We start from the raw sequence: 21,255 nt of genomic DNA on the forward strand, positions 1-21,255 counted from the left end.
GAGAGAAAGAGAAGAAGAGCAAGCACAAGCCTGGGAAGGAGCAGAGGGAGAGGGAAAAGCAGACTCCCTGCTGAACAGGAAGCCGGATGTGGGGCTTGATCCCAGGATCCTGGGACCTTGACCTGAGCCAAAGGCAGACACAAATGGACTTGAGCCACCCAGGAGGCCCAGGGCTACTCTATTTTTAACTTCTTAAGGAACTTCCCTACTGTTTTCCAGAGTGGCTATACCAGCCTGCATTCCCACCAACAGTGTAAGAGGGTTCCCAATAGCCAAATTGTGCAAAGAGCCCATATGTCCATCCACAGAGGAATGGATAAAGAAAATGTGGTGTATATAAATGGAGTATTATTTGGCCATCAAAAAAGATGAAATCTAACCATTTACACTGATATGAATGGAACTAGAGGGTATTATACTGAGCAAAGTAAGTCAGAGAAAGACAATTATCATATGGTTTCACTCATACATGGAATGTAAGAAATAGCACAGAGGATCATAAGGGAAGGGAGAGAAAATCAGAATGAGAAATCAGAGAGGGAGACACAAACCATGAGAGACTCTGAACTACAGGAAACAAACTGAGGGTTGCTGGAGGGGAGAGGGGTGGGGGATAGGGTAACTGGACAGTGGGCATTACGAAGGGCACATGATGTGATAGGCGCTGGGTGTTATATGCAACTGATGAATAACTGAACTCTACATCTGAAACTAATGATGTCCTGTATGTTGGCTAACTGAACTTAAATTAAATAAACAAACAAATAAATAAATAAAGCAAACAGGTATATGAAGTAAGTATATGAAGTTCATAAAATAAGGCCTTAATTTTGAAACTACTAATAACCCAGAAGAAAATAAGAGTAGGATGACTCAACTGTGAGGATATTTCAGAAGGATATTTTTTTTAAAGATTTTATTTATTTATTTAACAGACAGAGATCACAAGTAGGCAGAGAGGCAGGCAGAGGCGGTGGGGGGAAGCAGGCTCCCCACCGAGCATAGAGTCCGATGCGGGACTTGATTCCAGGACCATGGAATGGTCGAGACCATGACCTGAGCCGAAGGCAAAGGCTTTAACCCACTGGACCACCCAGGCGCCCCCCTCAGAAGGATTTTTAAATGCTCAGTCAACAAGGCAATCAGGCTAAGATTTGGTGATAAACCAGGATCTCTTGATTTCTACACTGATTAACAACAACAAAAAAGCACTGAGCTCGATGTGGGACCTGCTCTCACGACCATGAGATCACAACCCAAGCTAAAATCAAGAGTTGGACACTCAACTGACTGAGCCACCCAGGCACCCTGCCAAATTAATTTAATTTTTAAAAATAGCTTACAAATCTTTTAAGAATGAGCAAATGAAATACACATCCACGGAAAGGAACAAAAGGATAATACACTATATACAAATGATAGTCATTGTTACTCATAAGTAGAGAGAAACAAATAAAAGAGCATTTTTCACCTATGAGATTCCCAGACATTGTTAAATATGGTGTGGGGGGTGGGGGAGGGAGGTGGTGGGATGGTTAGTGAACACTTACAGACTTCTGGGGAAGTATGAAATGGTTTAAAACTTTTTGGAAGGCAATGTAGCAATGTCTATCAATTTTAAATATACATATACTGTAACCCAGTGATTTTATGGTTAGGAATTTATATATAAACTTGCCTAAGGATGCAGAGATATTAAATTTTTTTTTAAATTTATTTATTTGACAGAGAGAGATCACAAGCAGGCAAAGAGAGAGAGAGGAGGAAGCAGGCTCCCTGCGGAGCAGAGAGCCCGACCCGCTGCCTTCGGCTCAGGTCATGATCTCAGGGTCCTGGGATCGAGTCCCGCGTCGGATGCAGAGATATTAAAAGGATATTCATTTCAGGGACACCTGGGTGGCTCAGTTGGTTAAGCAGCTGCCTTCAGCTCAGGTCATGATCCCGGGGTCCTGGGGTCGAGTCCCGCATAGGGCTCCTTGCTCGGCAGGGAGCCTGCTTCTCCCTCTGCCTCTGCCTGCCTCTCTGTCTGCCTGTGCTCGCTCACTCTCTCTCCCTCTGTCTATGACAAATTTAAAAAAAAAAAAAAAAAGGATATTCATTTCACACTGTCTGCAAAAGCCAAAATCCTCAAAACAAACTACATGTTCACAAATTACGGTATAGCCATACAATGGAAAAACTATAAAGCCATAGACAGACAGACATCCTGCAAAAAAAAAAGCAGCAGTAATTTGGAATCAGCTCCCACAGGATGTCAAGCCTTAGCAGTACTGTTTCAGCAATATGGGTTCAGCTCAAGCCCAGCTATAATGCTAACATGCTGCTATAAGCCTTTCATAGTAAGCAATGATCTTTTTCTCTTTGGGTCAAATTTTTGTTATTTTCTTTGCACTGATGACATCACATGTTCAAATTTTTTTGCTTGTCTTAGCACGTGTCACTGTCCTTCTACCCCAGATTTTTGAGGGAATGACATTTCTAAGGTTCAGCAATGAAGACTGCTAGCATCTAGCCAATATACACACAAATTCACCCCTTTTAAGTTTAGCCAACTGGGTCAAAAGGCCTAACACTGAAAGGGATTCTTCAAGAAAATATGAATGGGTATCTTAACTCTTAATTCTGTTCTGTGTAAATGGCTTTGTATACCTGTGAGCCACCTATGTTGGCAGGAGGAAACACATCTAAAGAGAAAGCTTCTTGGAAACGGAATGGGAGAAGTAGGAAGGACAAATCCAAACATGGCAGTATTTCAGAATAAAAAAATGAAGCCTGCCACACACACACACACACAAGGAAGGCGAAAACATGAACCCGATGAAGCCACTGTGCAAACAGTTAAAAAAAGGGTTTGGCAATACAAATTTCAATCAGTCTGCATTAATCAAGACTTTAAGATCGCTCTGTTTGGTATGATGAAATAAAAGATCTTCATGGCTGAAATGCACCTCTGCCCCAAGTTCTATGAAAGATTTCCCCTCACCTAATGTCTGACTCTCCAGTGCATCATCCCAATATTTACTGCTGAATTACTTAGCCTTGGACACAGAATACAAAATTAGCACTAGAGAGTTGGGCTGTTACCTGATCTAGCCCTGCTACCCCCACCAGCAATGACTACCAAAAAACACATGCCTCCAAAGCTAGAAGAAATCCCTAAGTTTGTAAGTTATTGCATCAAAAGGAACACAGTTCACCATCACTGTGGCACCACTACTCCTTCTTTCTGTTTTCTCTGTCATGTTTACTAACAAGAGAACAAAAGGACTTTTAAATACCAAAATCAATGGAGGGTAGGGATAGGGACAAAGTTCTAGTAAAAACTGGGGATTCCTGGCCTTATGTGGACAATTGACTTTTAAAAAGGTATTTGAGAAGAAAGATTACCAACCATCACCTATTTATTTACACACAACAGTGGTCTAGTGAACACCAAGGCTCTGGGAGCCTAGTGTTCTGAATGCTCTCAGATCCTCCAGTTCCACCTGGGACCATCAACTACTCTTTAATCCATCCCAACATGATAAGAAAATATGAATGGGTATCTTAACTGGTAAAGCCAATGCATCCTTATGTATTCTATCTGCCTCTGTCATACACATTTTGTTTCTTGAGAAGATAACAAGTTATGTTCAGTAGGAACTTCACTGGTTTTTCTTTTTTTCTAAATAGCAAATCAAATAATTTAAAAGAACAGTCATATCTTTGCTGCCAAATACATGTAGTATGAAAGCGGTGAACAACTCTTATCGTAATCTTTTCTCATCTTCCTTCCTACTTCCCTACAAAAGAAAACCACTTATTCTAATATAGGCCCAAATATGAGGTCGCCAACTAAGAACCCTAAAAGGTTCTTAGCAGGGGATATACTTAGACCCACTAAATCTAGGACCTTCACCCAAAAATGACTATCTTTTTTTTTTTTTTGACTATCATTTTTTGATAAACCTGAGGAGATCCTCCAAGTAGCAATCAGGACTGGCAGCAACAAGGTTTTTTGTTTGTTTGTTTGTTTGTTTTTCCCACTGACCAACCATTTATGCATGCCCACTGTGGGCCCTGCCATCAGAAACAGCATTTACCCCCATCCCTTCCCTGCGACAGTCCATTAGAGGGAGGCCTGAGCTGCAAGGACAATGTAGAACCCAATAAAGAGTCCCCAACTCAACCAGGCTTTGCAGTTCCCCTTGTCACGATGACGAGGCAGAGAGGACCTGAACAACGTTTACTTTAAGGTACTTCTCCAGAGCACCTATGTGTAGCACCACTGGCATTAGAGTTATTACAATTTTTGGATTTGGGAATGATTCAAGAAACATTTGACTTTTTAGCGTAATGCAAAAATCAAGCTCTGGCTCTACCACAAATGAAAAGAAAATTCCATGTATCTGTACATCTGTCTCTCTGAGCAGGGAAATAATTCTCCCTAATCAGCAATACGTATCAAAAGCAAACTTTCATGTAGAGTAATGCACATAACTACAGCACCTAAGCCCTGCCACTTGACTCAATTACTTTTGCTTAAAGCCATTCAGAGAAGAGAGATGAGTTTGACTCTGCTTCTCCTTTGCCTTGTCACAAACAACAAAGCAGTAAAAACTTGAGCAGAGGATATGGACAGCGCTTTCCAAAGGCTGAACTGCCACTTTAATTAAGTCAAAGGCATATGTATGGGGAGTGAAGCTGCCTAAAATGAAACCAGAAGTAAGTTTAATTCAGAAAGAACATGGATCTCTGCTTAGTCCTTTGAGCTAAAGAAATAGATTTTAAAAAGTAACAATATAAAATTCCATCAAAGAACCATGTACTCCACAATTTTAAGACAAACACTGTATCTTCTTTGGTTCCACAGACAACCTTTTGAACCCAAAGAGAAGGCAATATGACTTGTGACTTAAAAGGAACTCTCTGGGTACCGTGCATTAGTGCCCACTTCTCCAGATGCGTGAAAAAATAATTAGTCTTGGGGCACCTGGATGGTTCAGTGGGTTAAGCCTCTGACTTCGGCTCAGGTCATGATCCCAGGGTCCTGGGATGGAGCCCTGCATATGGGGCAGGGGAAAGGTGTCTCTGCTCAGCGGGGAGCCTGCTTCGCCCCTCTCTGTGCTTCTCTGCCTACTTGTGATCTCTCTCTCTCTCTCTCTGTCAAATAGATAGATAGATAAATAAAATTACTCTTGATCGCACTGGTGCTTCTCTGGATGATTTTCCCTGCCCACAAATCTGGTCTAACGGTGCTGGGATAATCTAATTTAAGCATTCTCCATTTGTTAACATGTAAGAGGTAGGCAAGCAGACTAGAGAGCAGAAAGGAACCAAGAGTCTAAGGGGGAAGGAGATGCTTTCCTTCTAAATTTTCACATACAACTCATTCCTAATTGTGGTTGCTCTAATCCAACTGACTCTAATGCTTTTCTCCACATGGAACCAAAGTGGTTACTTCAGGGAAGAATTTAATCCAGTTCTTCTTGCATGTTAAAGGTATTTTTTGTTTTTCGGGTTTTTTTGTTTGTTTTGAAATCAGGGAGCAGCTTATTTCATTCAACAGGGGCAGTTACAGTAACCCAAGGGCTGCTTTTCCTTTAAAAAAAATAAAATAAGAAACAGTCCTTATCAGACTCCCCCTCCCTAGATGTTTTGGGAGAAAGTTGCTGTAGAGCAGGAACTCTTGTCACCCAAGCTCACAGGCCCTGTACGAATCTGATTAAAACTTATTCACAATAAACAGAATTCTGCAAATCAGTCTATGGACCCAGGACCCAGTCTATGGACAGGCAAGACTTCAGAAAAGATGAGGTCAGTGCAGGGGGTGGGGGTGACATCCTTTAGGTCTAAAACCGAACCTTTCCCTTCCTTTTTATTTTATTTTTTTTTAAGATTTTATTTTATTTATTTGAGAGAGAGAGACAGTGAGAGAGAGCATGAGCGAGGAGGTCAGAGGGAGAAGCAGACTCCCCATGAAGCTGGGAGCCCGATGTGGGACTCGATCCCGGGACTCCAGGATCACGCCCTGAGCCGGAGGCAGTCGTTTAACCAACTGCGCCACCCAGGCGTCCCCCTTTCCCTTCCTTAACCAGCAAGTAGGAAAATGGCAAGAGTACTACCACAGGCTCATTAAGAATGTGGGGTTCCATTCATAGCCAGTTCTGGCTTGGGAACTTGGCTCTGGCCTGGGGATGCACTGCAGTCTATGACTGTCTATCCAATCTTACTTTCCTCTGTGGCCTGAAGACTCCAGTGGCCTATAAGTATTCCTACGGTCTTCTCTCTCCATGTACTTTCCAAATATAACCCTAATACTTCTAATCCATCTTGGGGTCTGCTTCTAAGAGGACTTAGACTAACCCACCTGCAGTTGCTGATGCTTCCACAGCACCTTCATGCAGGTCCCTGAGGACAGGACCTTGGATTCCTCCAATTCTCACTCCAGTAACACTTTTCAACACAGGAACTATGCCTCTTTAGAGTATAACTTCTTACTCAGCGGGATGAAGCTCCTGGAAGCCAAGAGGCCAATGATGTTCTGGTTTCACAGACACCACAGGTAGTTTTGAAATTTTTGCCTCCAGGTTAAGCACCAACGGTATGACAGGAATTGGCATGGAAGCCCAAATTAATATAAGGTAAGACCTGTAAAAGGCCTTACATCTGTCAGGCCTGAATACATGAAAAAAAAAAAATACACACACTCTCTATGTGTATGTATATATATATATACACATGTGTGTGTGTGTGTGTGTGGCCCTGACTAATGCTAGAAAAATCCCTCCCATTTACAGTGTATTAAACATGGACCTCGGGGCACCTGGGTGGCTCAGTTGGTTAAGTGTCTGCCTTTGGCTCATGATCCTGGGGTCCTGGGATCGAGCCTCATGTTGGGCTCCCTGCTCAACAGGACACCTGCTTCTCCTTCTCCCTCTGCCCCTGACTCATGCTTGCTCTCTCTCTCTAGTGGTCTCTCAAATACATAAAACCTTAAAATAAGATAAACATGGAATTGTACGTTCATAACCAAGTTCTGAAAAATGATGACACTATTCGACAAGGAGAAGAAACAGGTCAAGTAAAAACAAAATCCTATTCCAAAGTATAAGTGACCTTCTGTATTCACCAAAGATTCCAACAACAGTGAGTATTAGACTCAAAGTCAGTTCTTAGTGTGCCGGTAGGTAGGAGCTATTAAATATGCAAATGCTCTGTTACATGGGGGCTACAATGCCCCAAATCAAGCTCAGTCCTTTCAGATGAAGGAGTACGTAAGATTCAGAGGTAAATAACGAGGGACTATACCAGAATCCAACCATGCTCTATCACTTGTCCTAAATCACTTCTGTTCTAGGTTTATGTTTATTTAGGACATGCAGTATTAAATGACAGTATCACCCTTATTCTCCTAGTAAGACATCTAAAGATCAAATCAGCATTATTTTTCAATCAGCACTATGATCAAAACATTGTTGTAAAATGAGACAGAAAAGGAGAAATCTTTTTAACTCAATTTCCCCTTCAATTCTCAAGGAGCAAAAGTAACCAAATACTTTGTATTATAAGGTTTTCCCCCCTCCTCTTCATTCTTCGTTTATGATGTTAAGCTCTTAATGACAAGAAGCCAAGCCCACCTTGACTAGTTTTCCAACACATCTAAAGCAAATCATACTCAGACTTCTATTTTCTCCAAGCATGACAACAAGGTGATGGAGTAGCTTTCTAAACTACCGGAGCAGCAGACACTACCTCGCACAGGCCGGCATTAAATCTGCACTTCACAAATCATGCAGGCTCCTGCCCATGTAGATTATCTCTCTCTCTCTGCAGAACCGGCAGTCTAACACTGGCTCTTCCAAGCATTAAAAATCATCACTCTGCTATCCCAACTCACTGTTCAGACGGGTCTTCCTGAATGCAGCCTTTATTATACCTCACTGCTGCTTCCTACACTGAAGGAATACCATGTTTTTAAGTCAGGGGTCCTCTTTCTTGCTTTATTACAATCAAGGGGTCTTACAGCGACCCCGATGCTGTTACATAGCACAGTGCTTTATAACAGTAAAGCTTCTGGAAAACCCAAACAAAAGACACGTCACCCGGTGACGTCAGCCTATATACGGTTCTGTGTGGTCGCAGCACATAAGCAATTCCATTCTTGTGCCGTTTCTCGGAAAAGCTTTTCAGTAAATGCACTCATGCTGCTCCAGGAGCTCTTCTCTGCAACAAGCCGCCCATCTGCCATCAACAAGTTAAGACCGAGGGAACTAACGGCTGCGGAAAGGAGAGACTGAAGCTTTGATTAACCAGCCGAGCAGTTAAAGGAGGACAAAATTAATAACTTACATTCAAAACTGATTAAGGGAAGCAGAGAGGACACAGAAAATGAAACCAATGCTTTCAAGAGGAATATCCTAAGGAAAAAAATAACTCACCCTGGTGGATTCAATTTTGCTCAGAAAGCCTGGGACACAGAAAACAGGAAACTGGTCAAAGGCTCCTGCATGTTAGAGCCTTTTACAGACTCACTGCGTTGAGTCTAACAACCGCGACTGAATGCAGCCTCCAATGTGCTCAGAAGAATGGGTAAGTCCATGCATTTATGTGTCTTGTACAGTCAGAAAGGAATTGTGCTTTTTAAAATAAGCCACTGAATTCATGTTTTATGAAAGAAATCACTGTCAAATTTCTGGATTTTGAGGTTTAGGTAACAGCCTATATTGCTAATGACAGAACATGCTCTATTTTCTTAATGGTTTAAGTTTTGTTCTAGTCATACTAACAAGGTTAGTTTTCCTGCAGCAAATGAAAAATAAGTTATATGCAGTGAAATCTTTCGCCATAATGTTTTGTTTTTTTTTAACAGCTCATACATTCTGCTGAAAAATATCCTATCTTCTTGTTTTCCTTAAATTATATTCTGCAGGCTTACATTTCAAGTGGCCATTAGGGGCCCCTATGCTGGCAGCAATATATGCAATGAGTATGGTTTTAAAAATGCTGCCTGCCCTGGGTATGGCGTGTCCACCCAAATGCCGCTGCGAGAAGCTGCTCTTCTACTGCGACTCTCAGGGCTTCCGCTCAGTGCCAAACGCCACAGACAAGGGCTCTCTGGGCCTGTCCCTGAGGCACAATCACATCACAGAGCTCGAAAGGGATCAATTTGCCAGCTTCAGTCAACTTACCTGGCTCCACTTAGACCACAATCAAATTTCAACAGTAAAAGAAGATGCTTTTCAAGGACTATATAAACTTAAGGAATTAATCTTAAGTTCCAACAAAATATTTTACTTGCCAAACACAACTTTTACTCAACTGATTAACCTGCAAAATTTGGACCTGTCTTTTAATCAGCTGTCATCTCTGCACCCAGAGCTCTTCTACGGCCTTCGGAAGCTGCAGACCTTGCATTTACGGTCCAACTCCCTGCGGACTATCCCAGTACGTCTGTTCTGGGACTGTCGTAGTCTGGAGTTTCTGGATTTGAGCACAAACCGTTTGCGAAGTTTGGCTCGCAATGGATTTGCAGGATTAATCAAACTGAGAGAGCTTCACCTAGAGCACAACCAGCTGACGAAGATTAATTTTGCTCATTTCCTACGGTTAAGCAGTCTGCACACACTCTTCTTACAATGGAACAAAATTAGCAACTTGACATGTGGAATGGAGTGGACCTGGGGCACTTTAGAAAAGCTAGACTTGACTGGAAATGAAATCAAAGCCATCGACCCGACAGTGTTTGAAACGATGCCTAATCTTAAAATTCTCCTCATGGATAACAACAAGTTAAATAGCCTTGATTCCAAGATCTTAAACTCCCTGAGATCCCTCACAACCGTCGGCCTCTCTGGCAATCTGTGGGAATGCAGCCCTCGAATATGTGCTTTGGCCTCCTGGCTGGGCAGTTTCCAAGGTCGGTGGGAACATTCCATCCTATGTCACAGCCCTGACCACACCCAAGGAGAGGATATACTAGATGCAGTCCATGGATTTCAGCTCTGCTGGAATTTATCAACCACTGTCACTGCCATGGCTACAACTTATAGAGATCCAACCACTGAATACACAAAAAGAATAAGCTCATCAAGTTACCATGTGGGAGACAAAGAAATCCCAACTACTGCAGGCATAGCAGTTACTACTGAGGAACACTTTCCTGAACCAGACAATGCCATCTTCACTCAGCGGGTAATTACAGGAACAATGGCTTTATTGTTTTCTTTCTTTTTTATTATTTTTATAGTGTTCATCTCCAGGAAGTGCTGCCCTCCCACTTTAAGAAGAATTAGGCAGTGCTCAATGATTCAGAACCACAGGCAGCTCCGATCCCAAACACGACTCCATATGTCAAACATGTCAGACCAAGGACCGTATAATGAATATGAACCCACCCATGAAGGACCCTTCATCATCATTAATGGTTATGGACAGTGCAAGTGTCAGCAGCTGCCATACAAAGAATGTGAAGTATAATATCGGCCTGTCATCAAAAATTACATCAGATAAGTAACCTATTTTACATAGTAGGGGCTAAATACATACCTAATTTTTACCAATGGTGACATTAAGCCTAATTTTCCAAATCAAGTGGAGACTTAAGTTTTTGAAGTGTTGAAATATTTTTAATTTTTTTTATGAAACCATATTTTAAGTGTTATATGAAGCAAAGCTCTTATTAATTTGCACTCTTGTTGCAAAGTCTAAAAATGCTTACTTCAAATTAAGACATTTCATGTATGTAATTATAAACTATTATGTGTAAACATTTACACTAAGGTCTCCATATGCTATTTTTTTTCTATTGAAAACAGTTTGGAAAGAAGCTACTGAGCAGAAAAAGATATGGATCAATACTTGTTAGATCACTGCTCTCCATCCCAAGTACCACAACTGGCTTGCTGCTTAAAAGGAGGCTTAGCAAAAAAAGTTCCCTTATATGATAATTTGGTATTTACTCAAATCTACAATTTACTGCCAGTGTGGGAAGTAGAATTTGATGTATGCTGAAGACTGGTAAATATCAAACACTCTTCTTCCAGAGTTTTTGCCTGGGTTGGTAGATGCTATCGAAGTCCACATTATGAAATCAAAACCCTTTATGTAATTCTAATAAGCTGAGTGACTCTTTAATGTATTTAAATAATGAATCCAAGTGATTATGAAAAGGTCTCATTACAATGAAATCAATAGCAAATAATTACACTGACTTCATGTGACATATTTCTAGTTTTACTTATAATGGAAATGTTGATTTTTGTGGCATTTAGACAATTTTCTTAAACTAGTATTAAATCACCATTTTACTAATTAGTTTACTAAATCCTGTATTTACATTTACATGTAAAAAAAGATTTAGAAATTATTTTGGAGAGAAAAGAGACAAACAGAGTCAATTTAACAATCCTGTGACCTGCTCCCTCTAGTTTGAAAGCACACACAAAAATTCTCTCCCTCCATGATCAAAGATGCCTTGACAAAGGGGTTTAAACCTCTTTCTTCTGCCTTCTCCTGATCTTCAAACCTCAAAAAGCCAAATTAAAAACAACTGGCTAGCAAGAGGCATAACACTAGTTCTTAACAGAATATAGTATAATGGAACCAAGAAAAAAAATCACTTTCTAAATATTATATGCTGAATTTTGGCTATTTAATAAAGATATCTATCCATACTATAAGAGCAGTTCCTTCCAGGTGAAGGGAACAACATATTACTGAGGAGAACATTCTACATGCCTATACAGCCACACAGCGGTAATGCAAAGGTGGCGTGGAGGTGAAGGGATGAAAGGGAAAGGCAACATTTTGAAATGTGACCCAAAGAAACAGTATAGCTTAAGTTAAAAGACAGGCATGAGTGAGGCAAAGGTTAACTACACAATCTGCATCAAACTGGGCAAGGCCCTGGGACCTGCAGCTGAAAAGGGGAGAGAGTGTTAATAAAAACATTCCATAATTAACAAATGGTAATGATGCCATACTTTTCATGCAGAAAAGAGCCACAAGTATCTCATTTCTTTGATTATGATTTCTACAAAGAAACTATGACATATTTGGGATTTAGATCCAAGCCATCATTTCATATAGAATTTTTCCACAGAAGAGGTTTCTTGCATGTAGTAGCAAAACCCATTAAATTAGACTGGCTTAATTTTAGAAAAATGAGCATTTCTACAACTGACATTGGCTCTATGTGAAAAAAGGCATATATCCTTAGAGAAAACCACTATCATTAAAAAACAAAACAAAACAAAACAAAAAAACCCCAGCTAATCTTTCCCTTAATATGACCATTAACACATTATCCTTCTATCCAAGGCATGTTTTCTTCCCAGGATTGAACTGCAAACATGCTAAGACTACAGTTTAACCCGTGAGATTTAACTGTTATTTTTTTCTTCTTTAATATTAAGAGAGGGGTGTCTACCTACATTTCAAAGAAAACATCTATCAGTAAAAACGCAGATAAGATCACAAATTGGGGTAAAAATGTACTCTCTATATTTTTTAGGGTGGGTAGATTAGTTTGGCAAAGTCTCAGCCCAGCTGTGTTCAGCTGATCTAGAGCGGTGAGCATTTCATTTCTTATTAAACCAGACCGTGGGCCTGCCTGAGCAGAGACAGAAGCTGATTTTACGGCATAGAGCGCAGATCATTGCTTCCCTATGGAGGGGCTGGATCAGAAGCCCCATTACAAATGAGAGCTCCATGAGCTAAAATTTACCAACCCATTTATCAGGGTAACCATGGCCATTTGTGAGGGTAAGCTTTGTCACAACACAACTGTGCCCTGAACACACAGACTCCACTAGCCCTAAAGGATAGCACTTAAGTATTTTCCGTCATTTCATCCACAACTAACATTAATTGAAACTGTGAAGAGAAGGATGAGAAATACTGGCTAAAAATTCCCACATAAATATTAAGGATTACCTTTAGTAAAACAGACCATCAACTGACAAAACCCTTAATGTTTGTAGAAAAGTAAACTGGGAAAGCAAGCAATTCAGTAAATTCTGGGAAACAGCATAGCAAAGCCACTAAGGAATACTTTCCAGTCGAAAACTACAAAAATTTTTTGCCCTCCATTTTTTGGGTAATGCTCTCAGAGAAAAGTAACAGTGCAGACAGCATTTTCCTTTTTCATTTAAAGTGCAAACTTCCCTTTTCAACTGCTTGTAGAAGGCAGGATTCCAGTGAATTTTGGCCTATTTGTGTTTTGGTATCGGCGCAGCTTTGAAGATGAGACTGTTAGTCATATGTCCTCTCTTTACCAACTGGCTAGGGTGTAAGAGCATCACAGCTACACTGCAGATCCTGGTAATATGATGTTAGAGCTTTTGCTTCATCAGTGTAGTCTTATCCTCTTCAGTGCCTCCCCCGTCCCTCAGATCTTTTTTCACTTTCAAGGTTTGAGGAAAATGACCACTTAAGCAAGAACCAGAAAAATAATTAAATCTCTCTGGAAAAAGAAAAGCTAAGAAGGCCATGATACTGTAACCACCTAGTAACCAAGAGCTTCTTTGGAATCATTTATATTCATTTCTGTAGCCTGCCAGGGATTTCAATCACTTTTCTGAAATCAGAGTGGGCTGATAAATCTGCAAATCCACACACAACTCAGAGAATACCCACTGCCAACATCAAATAGCAAAGATACTAATTTTTTAAGCCAAAAATCTGCACTAACACATGTAATTTCTTAATGTGCCTAAGTTAATTTCTATACCAATTCAATGAATGGAATCGATTGAACTTTCCAACTCCACTAATTATTAAAATCCATCTGCTTATTCTAATGCTAGTCACCAAGAGCTAGACTCCATCTTTCCAATAAAAATGAGCCCTCTGTATCGCTAGGTCCAAATCCTAAAATTCAAAACAGGCATATCATTTTCTTAAGGCATACTTCCTACACATGCTATCAGGGCAAAAAGCTGTAAATGTCTTCTACCTAAAATGTGGATATCTATATGAAATTTTAAAAAGAATATTTTGAGAAGCTGACTTACATGATCATTTTCCTAATAGAGCAATACAGTGACAGACCTTTCTCAAAGTCTGTTTTGGGACATGATCTTCATATTTCATTGGCTTAAGTGCTTCAACCAGAAAAAGATGAAGATAAAAATGATAAGGTCATCTATAGGTAATTAAATATTCCTGTTCTTAATCTAGGGCAAAATCACAGTACTTGAATAAGGCCAAAAACACAAGGAAAATGACTGTTCAAGCTTTCATACAAGCTATTCATACAAACATTTGGAAACCTCTGCTACTCCTTCAACTAACATATTCTTCCTTGGTAATCTTTAAAAAAAAAAAAAAAAGAAGTCTGATATATGGAATGTTTGGTGAACCTTCCTATCAACACTGAGACTGGACACTAAGAGTATAGTCCAAACACATTGTGTTCAATCACCTTAAGAGCCATTTTTCTGTTTTGTTTTGTTTTTGCTGGGAGGTGGGCAATTGGGTTTGGGGGGTGGGTGGGAAGAAAATACTATTATAATGGGGCCAGGGGGATAACGAAGTGCAGTGTACAGGAAAGATTTGTTATTAAAATTGTGTATAATGTAAAAAGTGAATGTCTTTTTTTTTTTTTAAAGCTTTTCCTTGGTAGGCAATCAATTTTGACATGTGAAACTTGAAAATCCATTTGTGACAGAGAAACCTTAAATGAACATTTGTTTTGTACCATAGTCTCTGCAATGCCAAATATGCCAGTTGAGTAAAGGGCAGTTAATCAACTCTCTTCGTCGAGAGAAAGGATAAACTAAGCGAAGGACGGGGTGGTGGTGGTTGGGTAGGGAGGGGGTTGGGGACACCCCTAGCCAAAAAGCTACCATGCCAACAGCTAGCAGTTCTGGAATAGGAAGTTGCTCTGTCACAAGCCTTAGGGAGTGGACAAACAGCTATCCATAGGGATCACAGGGCCTAAGGTTGGCTCCTACCCTGCCCAAAAGTGGACTGCCACCACATCCTGAGGAGCTTCAAAAAGACTGCCTGTATCTAGCAAACAGCAACTTGGCCTTTACCTTGGCAGTTCTCTGGTGGGGACAGATATCAACAGCACCTTACACACCATTCCTGGGAGGGATGGCCATAGGTGCTGATCATGCTGAGATCTCTAGGATCCCCATATACCCTACCCCACTCTGAGACACCAGCTCAGCAAATATGGATAGGGAAAAGGAAGGTTAAGATTTTTAAGTAGTGGCCTTTGCTTGTAATAAACCACCCCAGGATAGGATGCTATGTCTGGGCAGCATGGTGGTAGGGGGTGGGGGTGGGGGGGTTGTGCAGAAAGTGCCCTGGTCTCAAGGAACTGACTGCCAGGAGCTGCCACATTTGACTGGATGTACTTGCTACTTCTCTAGGCCCAGAGCAATGCAGCAGGACTACACCGCAGGAAGAAACAAGGCCATCCCTTTCACCCAAGATTAAGGGGATCAGAGAGCCTAAGAGAGTTATCACACCAGGAATCTGAGCAGTAACAAGGGCAGAGACAGGAACCTCAGCACAAAATTTTACTGTCAAACTCATCATGTATGCACTAGAAGGCAGAGATGATGGTGGTTTCAATTTGCACAAAGAACCGAATTCCTATACTATATGGAGTTAAAAGAGCTTATTAACCTAATTCTCGTACATTTAAATCTTGAAAATCCCATGTAAAGCTACATCTCATTTCTTTATCAGCTATTTTAATTAGTTTTGCCTGTATGCCACAGCATTCTCAGGTTCCCACTCAAATTTATAATAGATTTCTTCAAGGTCTGTTTCAAGTGATTTTTTTCCCTTTCTTTAAATATATCCAACCAGCTGGGTACTCAAATCTCCCTTAGACAAAATGTACTACAAATCGTCTTTCACAAAGAGAAAGAGAGGTGAAAAATCATAGCTATTCCAAACATCGCTCCGTCTTAGCATGAGTTCCTCCTCACCAGCCAAAGTTTTGGGAATACTCTTTAGGGACACATGTTGAGCCTCCCTTCCCCTAGCCACAGGGGACATTAAAGAGAAAGAAATTTCCAAAGGCAAGTACAACAAGGCACCCTATCCTGCAAAGTCTGCAAATTGAACATACACCAACCCTGAATACATGGAGACCCAAGAGCAAAGTCTACCACATGGCCTCCCACATGGGTCTCAGGACCTCCCACCACCAGAACCCCAACATGAATAAGCATCTGTGAACAATTAGCCCAAAGGCAGGGCCAATAACTGTACCACCACGCTAAGACACAAGACACTCTTTCCTCACTTGAGAACCAGATTTTAAAACTGCAACCCCAGAGACAAACCCAAAGCAGTTTTACAACTTTCATCAAGACATGACCAAAAACTATGGTAGAGAGATATAAAAATGTTTTAACTTCACTAACTGACTCTCCATTCAAAATTGTGTTCAGAGCACAAGAACTCCATGTGTAGGCTGCAGTATTTGTACAAAAAAAAAAAAAAAACCACATCTGCACCTGCACATATTTACACACATATACATGTGTATAATTTAAATATATACATGTAAAACCTGTAAGTTGCTTCTTTTGAAAAATTAGAAACTATACAGCCACTGATATTAGCCCACCTACTTCATCACCATGAGAAGCAAAAAAGTTCCTCGAGACAGACTAAAACATTTCCCATGACCTAGCTGCCAAATATACAGAGAGCAACTGCTCAGCACCTTACACCTTTGAAAACTATTTATCATTTCATATAACTTACTTCTATGAAGTCAAGGAAACAGAGCTTAATACATTCACATGAAATAAATGGTTCATATTTTTTAAAAGATTTTATTTATTCATTTGAGAGAGAGCCATACAGAGATAGAGAATGAGCAAGGAGGCAGGAGAGAGAGAAGCAGGCTCCCCAATGATCCAGGAGCCCTACTAGGGGCTTGATCCCAAGACCCAGGATCATGACCTGAGTCAAAGGCAGATGTCAAACCATCTGAGCCACCCAGGTGCCCCAAATGATTCAAATATGGATATTAAAAGATCAGAAGCAGGGATTCTTAACTCTAAGGGTCCAGGATATGTTTCATAGAAATCAAGAAGCTCTTGAAATTACAATGTAAGTATTTTATGTATGTCTCAATATTGCACCAGATTCTAAAGGGTTGTGATAACTTATTAAAAGAAAACTTATTTTTTAAAAACTTATTTTAAAAGTTCATTATTAAACTTATTAAAACTTATTAAACTTATTATTTTTAAAAAGTCCTAGCAGAATAATGGGACAGTTATTTCTAATATACACTAATTTGACCTTCACCTTCCCCTAGTGGCTAAGGCAAAGAACAAAACCATGAGCTTTCATCTGATAAAAGCAGCACACAGCTTACTTGGGGTAGAGACACTTAAGAGCAAAACCCTGTGAATTACTTATAAAACAGAGCCAGCTGCAGGATCAGTAAGAAAAAATGTCAGACAGTATCTCCAAGGAGGTTATGAAGAACAGACAGACTTGTTCTTCATGTAAATCCTTGAAAAAATTAAGAGTAAGAAGCCTACCCAAGCATGTTGCATGCTTTGTGGTGACCCAAGGGTGAAGCCTATACTGTCAGCAAGAATGAATGTGCACCTACTTGGGAGAGCAGTTAATGTCTCCTCCTTATCACATCCCTATGACCCAAACTACAGTGTTCCATCACCTACGAGACATTTGGTGAATATCTGCTCCATAACAACATGAGGAGTACAACTTAAAATTTAAAAATCTTCTAACTACATCAGGAATGAAAAGCAGCACATTCCATGGATAATCTTTAGTGCTGATGATAACCCTAACCACTCTCCTTGGGTAAGAATCTTAAAATGGTAACTAATTTTCTAAGAAAGAATGCATTTAAAAAGATAAAGCATTCACTGGTCTGATGGCTGTCACAAATTTAACTGTCCCTCATTCTATAATTATCAGAAAAAACATTTAGATTTCAAAAGGAGTAAAGAGCACAGTGATTAAGAGACCTATTCCACACTTGTGCCTGTGACCACGGACAAGTCCTTCAACCTCACTGTCCCTTTGAGCTTCTCATCCCTAACATGGAATTAATAGTAGTAACAACAAAAGGGGAATCAAATTCATGTAAAGTACTGAGAACAGGCTAGAACAGAGTAAAGGTTCAATAAATGCTTGCTATTTTTTAACTGCAGTATGTGGAGAGCTAGATGCAACAGATCCATCAAGTAGAGAATATAATCACATTAAAAACACGTTAGACCTCAGCATTATTTCAGGAACCTCTCTGGTTTCTGGTCTCCCTTCTCCCACTAAGCTAATGCATAGAATCCAAAATGAAGACTCATAGCAACAGCTTTTAATAAGCCAACAGACTGGATACACTTTCTGGTCTAGTACCGATATAAAACTAACCACATTACTCACAGCCAAGTAATCTGCTTTATAAAATGTATTATAATATTATGTATGACATTACTTTGGCTTTACGAATCAAGGCTAAATTTCAAAAGATAAAATCCCTAATTCCAAAATTCCTTCTGAGTAAGGCAGTCACTTAAAATCCAGTGATGTTTTTTTTCCTTGTTCAATAAAACTATATGTGACACATGTATTACCCATTATCATAAACAGATACTATTTTTCAAAAGAAAGAAGAAATAATCTCATTGGTATCTTAGCTTCTGACAAGTTTCTTTTAGGACAAAATAAACGGCTGAGGATTAAAGATCACGATTATGTTTGTTTTTTTTTGCTTAGAAGATAAATGCCTTCAAGTCTACCACATCTAATTTAGGAAGAAGCCCATCCAACTGTGGCAGATTTGGTTTGTAGGCAGATTTGCTAGAATCATTGATATGAAGGGAGGTATGAAAATGTAAAACCACAAAGATAACTTATCAGTTCAGTGCATATAGGAGGGTTATGTTTCATGATTGCTGATGATCCTCCATTTTACCAAAATGTTAAATATAAAGCTTGTTCGGAATTAGCCTGTCTGAATGAATACACACATTATTATGGCCCAAATTTTTTAAGACAAGAACTTTCTTAGTCTTCCTAAGATCATGATCCAGTTTATCCAGCAAGGAAGAACATTTTATCTCCTCCTTCATCCACAACTTTTCTCCATTTTCCCACATCTCTTGACACTGGGCTTGATTTTTGATCCTCAGTTTTACAAACTTTTCCCATACCCGATTATCCAAGGAAATTCCAATGAAAAGCACCTTAATGAGCAGAAACCATTCAGCTGCAGTGTATTCAGGCTGAGCACCAATCTTCTATAAAAAATAATCCTAATATATATTTTTTTTTGAGAGAGAGAGCATGCGAGCGCACACGCATGAGGGGGAGGGGGGCAGAGAGGGAGAGAGAGAAAGAGTATCAAGCAGACTCCATGCTGAGCACGGAGCCAAACGCGAGGCTCAATCTCATGACCCTGAGATCACAATCTGAGCCAAAACCAAGAGTCGGGACAGTTAATGGACTGGCCACTGAGGCACCCCAGAAATTTTAAAGATACTCCTTGACTTCACAAAACTAGGTGCCTATCAGCTGCAAAATGATCCCCACAATTAGGGAGACAGTAATAGGAACAAAATCACTGACCAGAGTTGCCCTCTCAGTCTACCTTTCCCTTTGTAGAAGATTCAAGTATCAGATGTTCATTGTGACCAAAAACACAAGTCATTTGAGAAAAGTACCCTTTTGCACTAATAATTAGCATTCACTCTCTGGCCAGCTCTCTGGCCAAACAAAATTCCCAACACCTTTCACATCTTTAATATGAATAGTTATTTTACTGGTTTTATTCAGGGGTAGGGAACGTGCCTTGGGGCAAAGAGGACATGGGTACACAGGACATGGTTATGAAATTTTTAGAAATGTCGAATTCTTGGGGTAAGGACAGGCCGTAATCCTTACCCCCCTCATCTATGCTGTAAAATTTTATACCAGTTTTGTCAGGATTCCATAAAATTGGCCACAAAAACAGTGATCTTTCATGTGTAAGTACTTTCTGAGTTTTTGTTCCCCACAGGAAAAAAGACATGAGCATGAGACACTGATAATGCTAGGAATGCCACACGTGGCACACACACTAACAGCTGTGCTCACAAGTGACTCTGATGTTGCTACTCCTCTCTCACCAACCTCCCTAACTTACCGGGAAGCTCACAAGGGAAAAAAAAAAATAGCGCTGGGAAAGAAAAGGAAAAGAATCACCACTCTCAGCACACTCCTGTAGACATCTAAAACACTGCCATATCACCACATCTTCCTCTTCTCTCCTGACAACCCCCTTCAGGCCAATGTGTGCAAAACTGCTCTCTGACACTTGCCATCAACTTTCAACAACTAAACCCATTTTATTATAGTGTTAAAACTGCCAGTCTAACATTTATCTCTTACTCTCCATGAAAACCTAACAGCAGGTGGTCAGGCATTCTCTCCCTTTGTGAAGCAGCATTTCTGAGGTGTCAGAAAAACATCACAGTGCATAAGTGATATCACCCATTTCATGCTCACTTAAAATTAGAAGTGAGAGGAATTAGATAAAATGTGAAGAACTGAACAAACTATAGTTTATTTCAAGTCTAGCTAGTTGACATTCCCACCAAAGGCATCACCATAAATTACAAAAACTATTAAACAAACATATTTCTATAAAAAAAACACAAATCGACTAGCCTCCCAAACATATAAACAGTATTTTGAAAATCTTGCCTTTTAAATATTTTATGTCAATTTTTAAACACACACACACACACACACACACCCTTCCCCTCAGTTTAAATTGAAGGCAGGGTGATCTGGGGATTAGATAAAACCCAAGAAAGGCTAGCTGCTTTATTTTGTTATTAACTAACATTTAAACTTAATTGAATTCCAAGCCTTTGTTACCAACTGGAATTGCAAATATTATCTGGGAAGGGGAGACAGACGGGAAAGACTGAGATTCAGGTTTTGACATACTAAAATCGAAATGTATATTAGCTATTCAAGTAGAGATGACAAGTCCAGGATAGAGATCTAGACTGGAAATACAAATTTTGAAGTCATCATAGTAAACATGGGTATTTAAAGTCACAGAACTGAATGAGATTACCAGGGGGGATGAGTATAGATGGAGAAGAGACTCAGAGAAAACACACCTTCCTCCTATGTCAATCTGTGGCATATTTAAACAATATCTTACCAAATGGCAGTCAACAAAAAAAATGACAAGTTTCAAGGGCAGCATCCCTTTAACATCAAAGTCACTTGAGCAAAGAATGTTCTATTGGAAAACAAATGGGA

At 40.0% G+C, this 21,255-nt stretch overlaps 2 protein-coding genes across 3 annotated transcripts in view; one reads left to right on the forward strand and one right to left on the reverse strand.

Moving 5' to 3' along the window:
* Positions 1-21,255, reverse strand: part of CTNNA1 (catenin alpha 1) — a 319,319-nt gene that overhangs the window by 57,702 nt on the left and 240,362 nt on the right. The window lies entirely within an intron of this gene.
* LRRTM2 (leucine rich repeat transmembrane neuronal 2) lies at positions 8,120-14,565 on the forward strand. The gene is made up of 2 exons (XM_044226616.1): positions 8,120-8,571; positions 8,912-14,565. The coding sequence occupies exons 1-2, from the start codon at positions 8,568-8,570 to the stop codon at positions 10,456-10,458; spliced, it is 1,551 nt and encodes a 516-aa protein (XP_044082551.1). The 5' UTR covers positions 8,120-8,567; the 3' UTR covers positions 10,459-14,565.

Source organism: Neovison vison, chromosome 1, assembly GCF_020171115.1.
Source record: "Neovison vison isolate M4711 chromosome 1, ASM_NN_V1, whole genome shotgun sequence".
Classification (NCBI taxonomy): Eukaryota; Metazoa; Chordata; class Mammalia; order Carnivora; family Mustelidae; genus Neogale; species Neogale vison.